Source organism: Hippoglossus stenolepis, chromosome 2 (assembly GCF_022539355.2).
Source record: "Hippoglossus stenolepis isolate QCI-W04-F060 chromosome 2, HSTE1.2, whole genome shotgun sequence".
Classification (NCBI taxonomy): Eukaryota; Metazoa; Chordata; class Actinopteri; order Pleuronectiformes; family Pleuronectidae; genus Hippoglossus; species Hippoglossus stenolepis.
The window spans coordinates 17277901-17290646 of NC_061484.1; the positions used below are offsets into that span (position 1 = coordinate 17277901).

At 43.0% G+C, this 12746-nt stretch overlaps 2 protein-coding genes across 2 annotated transcripts; both read left to right on the forward strand.

Moving 5' to 3' along the window:
- Nucleotides 1-1680: 1680 nt before the first annotated feature.
- Nucleotides 1681-4332, forward strand: LOC118100296 (D(1) dopamine receptor). Its single transcript, XM_035145230.2, has one exon. It carries the CDS (start codon nt 1782-1784, stop codon nt 3159-3161), a length of 1380 nt encoding a protein of 459 aa, XP_035001121.1. The 5' UTR covers nt 1681-1781; the 3' UTR covers nt 3162-4332.
- Nucleotides 4333-7207: 2875 nt separating this feature from the next.
- On the forward strand, nt 7208-9807 carry LOC118100309 (glutamine synthetase-like). The gene is made up of 6 exons (XM_047342362.1): nt 7208-7376; nt 7510-7650; nt 7746-7892; nt 8027-8151; nt 8529-8728; nt 9108-9807. Exons 1-6 carry the CDS (start codon nt 7208-7210, stop codon nt 9418-9420), a joined length of 1095 nt encoding a protein of 364 aa, XP_047198318.1. The 3' UTR covers nt 9421-9807.
- The last annotated feature ends 2939 nt before the right edge of the window (nt 9808-12746 follow it).

Sequence of the window (12746 nt, forward strand, 5' to 3'; positions counted from 1 at the left end):
ACCAGACAGTACGCGAGAGGTTAAAGACAAACTATATACAGTAAAATAAAGTATAGATCCTTGCTTGGGGTACACTGCATCAATCAGTCCTTCATAACAGTGCTTATTGCTCTACCAACAGGGTTTATATGTATTCTATTCATAATCTAAATAAAACAGAGCCTTAACCTAAATGTCTATTGTTTATATTCTTTTAAAAGTGTACATGGCTCTTGTAAATCATTGTCTCAGTAATGCTCCTGCAGTGCTGAGGCTGCACGTTCCATGATTATCAGCTATGAAGTCCTTTATTTATTTTAAATAAACAGAAATAATTAGGTTTACTCGGTTTCCAGTTCATAAGTATGGTTCTTTTTGCAGATAGGAATGCCAACGTTATCAAACTGTGTTACTGCAGATTGTAAACCATCCATTTTATTTCCCAGCCAGCATACTTCTGGGGATGCCGCTACATCTTCATTTATTATAGAACTCAGACCCGATGAATGAACGCTGCGGGCGCACAGCTCCTCCAGGGTGCGGTGCACAGCCGAGAGGCCCGCGGTCAGGGCTCCACAGAATGCATTAATGTATTACACACTCTGTGTGTGTGGTTAAGTGCTGTTATGAAATTCTAAAGAAACCTGACACATTTGCCAGTTCATGTGCAGAAATTGTGTGCGGCATGATTGTTAAAGAAAGTTAAAAATATAATAAAGATATCAAGTCTGTTTTCCTTAAAACACGTGTTATGTCTCGTCAAATGTAATTTTTCACTTACAATTTTTTCTGTGCAAAACAACTTGGGAATGTAAAATTTATTAAATTAAAAGCAAACAAATACATCTGTATCTGTGGCAGTAATCCTGATGAACTGTTGTAGTATAGATAACTGGCCAAAACAATATATGGACTATGGAACAAGCAGCGTTACCTCCAACAAAATCCTACTGACAAAACAATTTGCTGCACATATCAAGACAATAATCATAGACAAGAAATCACAGTGGATCAAGACAAAAGATATTGATATTGTATAATTAAAAGAGACGTCGTCCTCATCAATGCTGTCTGTTTACAGGCAAACTAGTTTGTAAATTAGTTACATATATTATTTATTAAGTGGTATACATTATCTATACATAATAGATTAGTTAGAAATACTGTATGACACGCAGATCATAATGCTACATAGCATTGCCATATGATTCAATTCAATGAGTTTTGAATGAGATTTTTTATATCCAGTTATTAGATCAATATATGGATATGTTGGTTTGTGTTTGCTTTCCTTTATTTCAACCTATTCCAGTTTTTTGTTTCTATCTACTTCTATTTGTTTTGTTTGCTTATTTCACTCTTATTATTGAATTACTGTGGTGAAATGTTATAAAATGACTAATCGCTGAAGCCTACTTTTAAAAGCACTTTCTCACGTGATTTAATTCCACGTTAACCATGAATGACTACTGTTGGAATTAGGAGAAATGGGACACAAACATCTGGACAAGAGAATAATAACAGTAATAATGCAGAATGGAAGTAAATGGAGACAGAGATATTGTGAAAGGGCTCGACACGTTTGTAATTTCTCATGTGTTAAACCTCTCTGTGCCCTGTGCTTCCTCAGCGCTGCGCTCAGTATCCAGCTGGTGGTGCCTGCGGTCCCAGTAAACCTGCTGTGCACTTGGAGCAGCGGCACAGCGCAGTCAGGACGGACTGACTCCAGCTTCAGGGACTATTCCCCCTCTGCTGATTCTCATCCTTCCAGTTTGACTCATGGAGGAGCGCAGGACCAGGCAATGAATACCACGACCAGCTTGGCCCTGGTGGGAGCTGAAAGCCGGGAGGAGTTACCCGCACACCGAGCTCTGACCGGCTGCGTCCTGGCGCTGCTTATCATCTGGACGCTTTTGGGCAACTTCACGGTGTGCGCAGCCGTTTATCGCTACCGGCACCTGCGCGCAAAAGTGACCAACATCTTCATCGTGTCCTTGGCTCTGTCGGACCTGCTGGTCGCGGTGCTGGTGATGCCGTGGAAGGCTGCGGCTGAAGTGGCCGGTTTCTGGCCGTTCGGGGGCTTCTGTAAGACCTGGCTGGCCTGCGACATCATGTGCTCCACAGCCTCCATCCTCAACCTGTGCGTCATCAGCGTGGACAGATACTGGGCCATCTCCAGCCCCTTCCGCTACGAGAGGAGCATGAACAAGAGAGTGGCCTCCGTCATGATCGGCGTGACCTGGACGGTGTCCGTGGTCATCTCCTTCGTCCCCGTGCAGCTCAACTGGCACAGGGCAGAGATCAGTGACGAGGCCGGGGAGGAGGATGTTGCGCGTCAGGGTCGGAGCATGGACGGGAGCTGTGACTCCAGCCTGAGCCGCACATACGCCATCTCCTCCTCCCTCATCAGCTTCTACATCCCCGTGGCCATCATGATCGTCACATACACGCGCATCTACCGGATCGCGCAGATGCAGATCCGGATGATCTCCTCCCTGGAGCGCGCGGCGGAACACGCGCAAAGTTGCCGTTCGGATGTACCTGAAATATGTCCTCACCTGTGCGCGGAAATCGGTGCCCATTCATACCAGGCTCGTGTCAGTGTGCAGGCTCAGACTCAGACTCACCGGGAGCTCAGAGTCTCCATCAGGAAAGAGACTAAAGTCCTGAAAACCCTGAGCGTCATCATGGGAGTGTTTGTCTGCTGCTGGCTGCCCTTCTTCATCCTAAACTGCGCCCTGCCCTTCTGTCCCGGACCAGGGGCCCCGGGGAGCCAGCGTGGCCCTTACTGCGTCAACGAAAAAACATTTGACGTGTTTGTGTGGATCGGCTGGAGCAACTCGTCCCTCAACCCGGTCATCTACGCGTTTAACGCAGAATTCAGAGACGCCTTCCTGCGCCTGCTGCGCTGCCGCGGAGGAGGAGGCTGCTGGGACGCGGTGAGCGCAGCGGTGGGGACGGTGATGGACAGCGACAGGGCCGCGAACCTGAAGCACGAGGGCCCGCTGAACGTGAGGCTGGGGGTCTCCTGCTCCACGAACCCCCGGGGGAGCGAGGACAGCGGCAACACCACATTGACCGTGTGTTATCACAGAGGGACAAACTCGGAGCAGGTGACAGACACTGAGGAGAGTAACGACAAAGACAGACTGACGCAGATACCCACACAAGGGACACAGTAGGACGTCCACCGGAGGGGTCAAAATGGTGGAGAGTGTGCACATCAAACCCCATGTGAAGTTAAGGGGGAAACAAAAAACACGCCACACAGACCAAAATTACATCTTTGTGGGTCTCCTGCTCTATTAACCATTTGTCCAATGGCCAACACAGCAATGCCAATTTTCAATCATCATTTTCTCTTTTATGAAGGACCTTAGCCCTGGATATGATCTTTTTGAGCACATCCTGATTTGGGATAGCCCATTTGTAGGTAGAGCTGTAACTTTATATTTGTTTTTACACTATTTAGAGCTTCTCAATTGTTCACTTGGATGTCCACAGAGATTTGTATGGGTTGTTCATGTGTTTACCTCTTTTCCCTATAGCACGATGAAGATGGACAAGTGACATCTGGACACATAAATGGATTAAATATAGTTGTTGTTGTCGTACAGGTTTTATATTTACTTTCTGTGGCCAAAGTTAGTCGGAATCCGGTTGAAAAAGCTCAAAGTAAAAGGGACAATATAATTTTCCTATATCTGTTTCAATATTTAAGTAATTTACACCAAGGAGGTTCTGTTTTCACCCAGGTTTGTTTGTTTGTTGGTTGGTTTGTGTGGACGGATTACCACAAAACTCGGTGGATGTGGTATGGGTCAGAGGAGAACCTGTTATATTTTGGTGCGGATCCGGATCAGAGGGCAGAATCAGGATTTTTTTTCAACTTTCTATAACATTGCATTTTTTATAATTTCCTTGATTTCACTGAGAATAATCCCTGGATCTTGATGATAAAATCAGGCATGCTTAGTGTACAGATATTTATGAGTGTGTGCAATAAGGTGCAGATCCAAATAAAAGTCAGGATCTATAGTGAATATAAATTTGGATTTAGTTTTCTCACCCTCTGTGTTCGATTAGAATAGACATTGTATAGGAAGTGAAACTAACTCACCCTTTTAAATTAAAAACACAAATTTATTTAATACTCCATCCTCTACCAGTGAGGATGGAGTTTTTCCAGTGTGGCCATTCAAGGCCAAATATTCGGCTTCGCTGTCCCTGTCTCCATCACAGAGAGTTATCAGAGGTCAGGATTTCTCTGAATCTCTAGAAATGGGATTATGTAAGAGATTCACATTAGCGCCCATCAGCTGTGCATCTCTGTGAATTGTGAGTGCACTCTGTTCCCCCTCTATCTCCTGAAAGAAACAAACATGAATAATTTGTAGATGTTGTGCCTGTGAAAGACGCCCTGACCGGTGAGAGGACAGAAGCTTTTACTGTGACAACCCTCTAAAACACAAGCTGCCCTGATGAGGGTCTGTGAAGTGCAGTTGGATTTACGCAGCCTCCTGCTCTTTGATGAACTTTCTGCAGATTAACATTTGTTCATTTTTCTTTAATGAGAATTCCTTGTTAGTGTTTAATATGGATGTGTGTTGTAGCCTCAATGAGCCACAAGCCTTAAAGGAGCCAATAAGAGTTATGACTCTGTTTTGTTGGCGGCTGTGATCACATTAGCTTGTTATTAAGATCGAAAGGAATGGGTCTTTTTAGAAATAGTATATAAAAATGGCCGACACGACAGCTCCCCAAAAGTGAAGCCAAAACATGCCAATTGCCCCCTGGTGGCTGGCTGCAGTATAGGTCATAAACCCTGCCTATAGTGGATGGGACATGGACGACACTTACAAATCTTTTCTCAAAGATGGTGTCTTTCATTTTCTGTAGGCTAGTTTCTATTATTTTAAATGCAAAGTAAGTTTTTATTAGTTATGTGATGATATCAAAACGGGGTGAAACATCATGATTGACAGCTGAGACTAACTTGCAATTGATTGGGCACATTTATCTGTGGGACCTCGCTACCACCCCTCCATCCCCCAATCGCTACTGGCCAGAGTCTGTCTCGATATGAGCAAGATGACAGCGTTAATATCTGGAATATTTTAGCTTCGTTTCTGGATAGTTGTCCATCTTTATCCACAGTCGTGGTTTGACAAATGTCACTGTCCATATTCTAAGCTTAATATGAAGCTACAAGCAACGAGTGTAAAGACGGGAAACGGAGTCATTACCTCAGGCAGGTTCACTTGTTTCCAGTTTTCATGCTAAGCTATGCTAAATGGCTGAATTCACAGGGGCCACTTGGAAACGTTTACACTCTTTTTTCTTCTTCTCCTCACAGAGACATTTTTGAAGCATCAATCTTTAGTTGAGAAGACTGACACCAATGTTACATCTGTACAACAATTATGAAGCTGGCAGTCAGTTAGCTTAGTTTGGACTGCAGTGGGGAGACATATCATGGCTCTGTCCAAAGGTAACGAAATCCAGATCTAAATCTCCCTAATTGACAAATTATATCACATGTATATAGCCTAATTTGAACAAAAACTGAAGTTTAAAAACCTCATTCTTGGTTTTATAAGAGGTTAGAAGGACCATCGCTTGCCAAGCAAGGAGCAGAGACTTCTGGAAATTAGTTTTCACTCTTTTGTACTGTAATTAAACTGAGCCCGATTTAATGTTAGTGCTGCTTTAGTGGTATTTTGTGAACACGGCTGGATTAGCTGCAGACAGATTTTCTCATATAACTCTTGGCACAAAACCAAATGTAATTCCCAAATTGTCAAATTCCATTAAATCAAACATATTATGGATCAGTGCAAGAACTAAAAGGAAATTTTACCCTCCATTTCCACTGAAAACGTTAACAGAAAACACATGTATTATCTGTATTAGACTCCGGTGATATCATGTTTGTTCTAATTAGATGCCACAATGTTCTGTTCAGTTGTTTCCAGACGAGCAGTGTGTGTGTGTGTGTGGGCGCTGTGTATTGGGCCTGTAACCTACATAGAACATCCATCAGCTGTAGGTGTCCACAACTGTATGTAATAATTGTCACTATACCAAAGATGATTAATAAAACAGAGGTCAAATAATTTTTTTAAAAGTGTGTCTCGATACGAGTTGTCTCGTATACAGGAGTTGTCTCGTATACAGGAGTTGCTTGTAGGTTAGCGTGTGAGAACATTACATTACTTAAAGACCTGACTGGAGTGGAGTTCAGAGAGAAATCTGCGAGGGTCCTTTCTCTGAGGGAAAAGGAAAAAGTGAATACATCTATTAATATTTACTAATGACTGGCCTTGTTTCATTCTTTCTCCATTTCATGGTCTTCTCTTTCACTGTATTAACGTGTCTCCGGTGGCTGTTGCTCACTGGGGAAACTTTTAATCGGGCACAGCCCCCCCATTGAATGTGCGAGAGTCTAATGAGCCCCAAGGCTGCAGGTAAAGACGCACACACACAAACACACACACACACAATCACACCGAGAGAGCATTCCAGAGATTTTCCAGAAGACTATTTGAACTTTATAACATTTTTACAAGATAAGTTTATCATGAAGACTTTTCTTAATAAAACCATCAGGCAAGAAAAACAAAAGCATCAGGTATTTCAGTAAATGTCTGATAAATAATTGTTGGATGTGTCAACAAATCTTGCAGAATGCTGATTGTTTCAAATTTCCAATGCCGGCAGTCAATGTTGGTTTCTTTTACTCATGTTCTTGTTTGATCTCTATCCTCGACCAAACTTTCATCATTTTGTTTTTGCCATTCTCCCATAGATAGTGACATTAGATCAGAAAATGCTAGCATGTGTTGCTCTGGAGGAAACGGCCCCAACAATGTATAATTTTATGTAATTTGAAGGATTCAACACAAATATTTCCTCCAACATTAATGACAATATATATTGTTTGTTACAAGTGTTTCGTGATGTGTTGGACCAATGTCAGTGCCTCCCAAAACAAATAATCTAGAAATAGTGGTAGAGAGAGAGCGAGAGAGCGAGAGAGCGAGAGAGAGAGAGAGGAGGATAGGAGGGTTGTTGAGCAGGTTTGAGGTACCACCCTCAAAGTGTGTGACTCTTTGAATGTTTAACACAGTTGAATAAATGCAGGTACATAAGGAGGAAAAAACAGCGCCGAGGACATAGCTGTTTGCAAGCAGGAGAGACGAGTTGAAAGAATCCGGAGAAAATCATCATGTCCCTCCTTCCCGAGATCCTCAGTCGTCACAAGATGGTCAGGAAGCACTATCTGTCCCTCCAGAAGGGTGAAGAGTGCCAGGTCACATATGTTTGGGTCAATGAGGATCGACAAAATCTACAGTCTAAAACCAGGACTCTTTACAATGAGCCAGCAGGAATCAGAGGTACAGTATAGAAGAAATCACTATAGTTATTTTCAAAGATCTTTATGTTGAATTATTAACGTCTGGCACAGTTTGTAAATATGGTGCCTGATACGTGTCTGTTATACAACAAAGTGTTACCTTTTTCTTACAGATATACCAGAATGGTACGCGACCTCGGCTGATCATACCGAAGTCACTTTGGTCCCGGTCCGAATGTTTCGAGATCCTTTCACTCTGGACCCTGATAAACTGGTGCTGTGTGAACTGGTAAACAGCAAACACATCTCCAAAGGTCAGATATGACAAATCACATCATAAAATGAAGCTGAAAGTTTTGTTTGCTGCCCTTGTTGAGTTTGAGCCTTGTGTTTTGCTTTTTCAACAAAGTGAATCATCGGCGTTCACAGTGTGTTACCGTAATGGACGAGGTGAAACAGTTTCAGCCCTGGTTTGGAATGGAGCAGGAGTACATTCTTTTTGGTTTGGACGGAAAGCAGCTTGGTTGGTCCCCTGAGGGAAACCAGCTCCAAAGAGGTATGAGGACAGACTTGTTTAACCTAGAAAAACAGGTTATTCTGCTGAAATATAACACGTAATATAAGCATTAAAAGTTTAAATTATCATCATGATCTTCACAAAATGTTGTTTTGTTTTGGTTTTACCCTCAGCGTGTAGTAATGCCGTGGGTGCTAACAAACTGTGTGGAAGAGACATATCTATGTGTCACTGCAGAGCCTGCCTGTATGCTGGTGTAAAGATCTTTGGATCCAATGCAGAAGACCTATGGTCCCAGGTATGAACAGGTTGTCTGATAGGTTTTAAACTACTTTATTACCAAATTCACTAAAAATATCAACATTAATTTGTTAGAACCTATTTTACCAGGCTAATTTGTGTGCGTAAAAGACGCTAGAATAGCCTCAACATCCCGGCTATTGTAGCTCAGAGCTGAGAGCTGAATGCTCTTCAACCTAAATAAACATATGCCAATACATGCAAATAGAGAAAAGCAAGATTTGACAGCACATGCACGGCAAGTACAAAATGTGCTCCAAATACTCACAGCACAACCAAATTATTATTGGCTTATGTGTCCCAGTCATGTTCACTACTTTTTAGTGTATCCTGGAAACACTTCTGTTGTGACGTTTTCTTTTTTTGTCTGATCAGTGGGAGTTTCAGGTTGGCACTTGCGAGGGGATTGAAATGGGGGATCATCTGTGGATGGCCCGTTACATTCTGCACCGAGTCTGTGAAGACTTTGAGGTTGTTGCCTCCTTGGACGTTAAGCCCATTAAGGAAAGCCTTCAATCATCAGGCTGTCACATCAACTTCAGCACCAAGGAGATGAGGAGTGAAGGGGGACTTCAGTAAGTTTACACACACACACACACACACACACACACACACACACACACACACACACACACACACACACACACACACACACACACACACACACACAAAACATACTCTTACCGTCACCATAAATATTAACTGTTAACTTTATGCCTTATCCATAACCTATAACAAAACCTAACCATATAACTCAAAATCAAACATTTTACATTATGGGAACTTTCTCTTGTCCTCATAATGAAAATAATGAGTGTGTAGTCAGATTTTGGCACCAACAACATGAGTAATACCTGGACAACACATTATCTAACGCACACATCTATTCTTAGATGCCTTATGGCCATTTAGAGATAGATGCATGAATAAAACATGTTCTCTGGGATGTTACAGGTACATTGAGGAAGCGATCAGAAATCTGAGCAAGCGTCATTCTCAGCACCTCATTGTCTACGATGCACATGGTGGTTTGGACAACAAAGGCCGCCTCACCGGTAAGGGCTGTACCTCCAGCTTCCATCACTTCTCTACAGCCGTAGCCTGTCGTAATGTTAGTGTTCGCATCCCTGGCCATGTCAGTCGCATGGGCTGTGGGTACCTTGAGGACAGACGTCCTGCTGCCAACTGCGACCCATACCTCGTGATGAGAACCCTGGTGGAAACCTGTCTGCTGGGAGCCACTGACGAAGATGATGAGGAGGTCTAGGAGACCCTGGCTTCCTGAAAGAGGAGAAAATGCAGTCAAGGCTCAATAGAGTGCATTAATGTATGACACACTTTGTGTGCGTGTTTAAGTGCTGTTATGAAATTTTAAAGAAACCTGAAACATTTGCAAGTTCATGTGGAGAAACTGTGATTTTCTGTGATTTTCTCATATAACTCTTGGCACAAAACCAAATGTAATTCCCAAATTGTCAAATTCCATTAAATCAAACATATTATGGATCAGTGCAAGAACTAAAAGGAAATTTTACCCTCCATTTCCACTGAAAACGTTAACAGAAAACACATGTATTATCTGTATTAGACTCCGGTGATATCATGTTTGTTCTAATTAGATGCCACAGTGTTCTGTTCAGTTGTTTCCAGACGAGCAGTGTGTGTGTGTGTGGGCGCTGTGTGTTGGGCCTGTAACCTACATAGAACATCCATCAGCTGTAGGTGTCCACAACTGTATGTAATAATTGTCACTATACCAAAGATGATTAATAAAACAGAGGTCAAATAATTTTTTTTTAAAGTGTGTCTCGTATACAGGAGTTGTCTCGTATACAGGAGTTGCTTGTAGGTTAGCGTGTGAGAACATTACATTACTTAAAGACTTGACTGGAGTGCAGTTCAGAGAGAAATCTGCGAGGGTCCTTTCTCTGAGGGAAAAGGAAAAAGTGAATACATCTATTAATATTTACTAATGACTGGCCTTGTTTCATTCTTTCTCCATTTCATGGTCTTCTCTTTCACTGTATTAACGTGTCTCCGGTGGCTGTTGCTCACTGGGGAAACTTTTAATCGGGCACAGCCCCCCCATTGAATGTGCGAGAGTCTAATGAGCCCCAAGGCTGCAGGTAAAGACGCACACACACAAACACACACACACACAATCACACCGAGAGAGCATTCCAGAGATTTTCCAGAAGACTATTTGAACTTTATAACATTTTTACAAGATAAGTTTATCATGAAGACTTTTCTTAATAAAACCATCAGGCAAGAAAAACAAGAGCATCAGGTATTTCAGTAAATGTCTGATAAATAATTGTTGGATGTGTCAACAAATCTTGCAGAATGCTGATTGTTTCAAATTTCCAATGCCGGCAGTCAATGTTGGTTTCTTTTACTCATGTTCTTGTTTGATCTCTATCCTCGACCAAACTTTCATCATTTTGTTTTTGCCATTCTCCCATAGATAGTGACATTAGATCAGAAAATGCTAGCATGTGTTGCTCTGGAGGAAACGGCCCCAACAATGTATAATTTTATGTAATTTGAAGGATTCAAACACAAATATTTCCTCCAACATTAATGACAATATATATTGTTTGTTACAAGTGTTTCATGATGTGTTGGACCAATGTCAGTGCCTCCCAAAACAAATAATCACAAATATGAAAACTATGCACCACTTGGTTTTATTGAAAGATTATGTTCTGGGTTAAAACTACCACAATAATAACAGGAAAGTTAGATAAAAAACAAAAATCCTGTGTCTACCCATCCATTCACCCACCTGTTTATAACTAAACCACACAACATTTGATTCATTGTATAATTTCGAAAAAACTGATTTAAGAAACCATGACTTGACTGAACAAAGTCTTTCTTGAACATAATTGCAGGTATGTTAATAGATGAGAAAGTTTAAAGGGGACATAGCATGCCCATTTTACCACAAGTTGATATGGTTCCTTGGGGTCTTAATGAAATGTCTGTAACATACTTTGGTCAAAATACCACAAGGATCATATAAAACAGCACCCTTTTTACCCTGTATAAAACAGCCCTCCACAGAGCGACCTGTTTTGACTGCCTGTTCCTTTAAATGCTAATGAGCCAGCCCCCCTCCCCTCCCCCATGATTTTAAACGATATAAATTACATATTTTATATGATATAAATTATCAAATATGCATCCCATACTTTGTATTCCTGGAGTTTTAATTTTCCCAATCACATAATTAAATGTCCCCCTCTGCCCATCCACTACAAGCACACAAGCAGACAGACAGAGAGAAAGAGAGGGGGGGCTATGAAGACCATCATTTACCGACCCGACGACATTCAACGGGTACAACAACAAGCGGAGAAAGCAGAATCACGGGCTGACCTTATATATACAGTCTATGGGGCTGACCAGCGGAGAAATGCTCGTCCGTGTGAACAGCCAGGCGGCTGCGAGAGGCTGCCTGCCTGCAGAGCACTTCAGTCTCGTGTACCCCGCGGAACTACTGTAACCCGCGGAACTACTGTAACCCGGCGGAACTACTGTAACCCAGCGGAACTACTGTAACCCGGGCACAGTAGAGCTGAACACTGCGGAAGTCTTCCACACAGCTGGCAGTGTGGAAGACCGCCACAGGCAGCGCAGCTGCTTCCTGCCGCGCAGCCGCCTGGCTGTTCACACGGACGAGCATTTCCCGCGCTGGTCAGCCCCATAGACTGTATATATAAGGTCAGCCCGCGATTCTGCTTTCTCCGCTTGTTGTTGTACCCTGGAATGTCGGGGTTCGGGGTTACAGTAGCGCTGAACACTGCGGAAGTCCTCCACACTGCTGCTGTGTGGCGCTGACACAAATTCCAGCTCACGCACGGGAGAGCAGCGGTCGCTCCCGAGCAGCTGCTGCAGCCTCCCAGTCCCAACAATCCAGACAAATGCCACATGTGAGTGAATCGCGGGCTGACCAGCGGAGAAATGCTCGCCCCGTGTGAACAGCCCGGCTGCGTGCTTGGGAACGGCGCTGCGCTGCTCCTCGCAGCCTCCGTGTAAACCCGGAAGTAACGAGTGTGGGGACGGACGGGACGGGGGTGGGCCAAGACCATGTAGGAGACTTCCAGTTCCTTGTTACGACACAATACCCAGGAAGCGCAATCGAGTCGCTCAAGCATGACGTTTCTGACTTAGAGGAACTATAACAAAACGCGCGAGTGTTTTTTCCCCAGAGTTTTTGGGTTGGTAGACATGCCAGATACCCACATTAACCTGTAGAAGCACTAACAAAGTGGAATTTGCATGCTATGTCCCCTTTAAAACAGGTAACTGGTGTTAATGTTGTGCAAGACGGGTGTAAACATTAGCCAAAGGATTTGTTTTACCTCCCACATACTGTCTTTTCCTCTTTGATCCAGTTAGTGGAGTCTTTTTCTCTCTGTAATCCTCTCTGGTCTCTTAGGGGACATCAGATCAGGTCGTCTCTTTGTTCCCTGCAGTAATCCTGGTTCTCCAGGGGGGACGTCCCTGCTCTCAGAGTTATTACACATGTATGAAGAACATTTTACCCAGATTTAGTTCTCTTATGTAAATTATCAAATCCTTCAT

Coding starts and splice junctions, on each gene's coding strand:
- LOC118100309 (XM_047342362.1), top strand. CDS start 7,208: ATGTCCCTCCTTCCCGAGATCCTCAGTCGTCACAAGATGGTCAGGAAG. Junction 7,651..7,745: donor CAGCAAACACATCTCCAAAG/GTCAGATATGAC, acceptor TTTTCAACAAAG/TGAATCATCGGCGTTCACAG. Junction 8,729..9,107: donor AGGAGTGAAGGGGGACTTCA/GTAAGTTTACAC, acceptor GGGATGTTACAG/GTACATTGAGGAAGCGATCA.
- LOC118100296 (XM_035145230.2), top strand. CDS start 1,782: ATGAATACCACGACCAGCTTGGCCCTGGTGGGAGCTGAAAGCCGGGAG.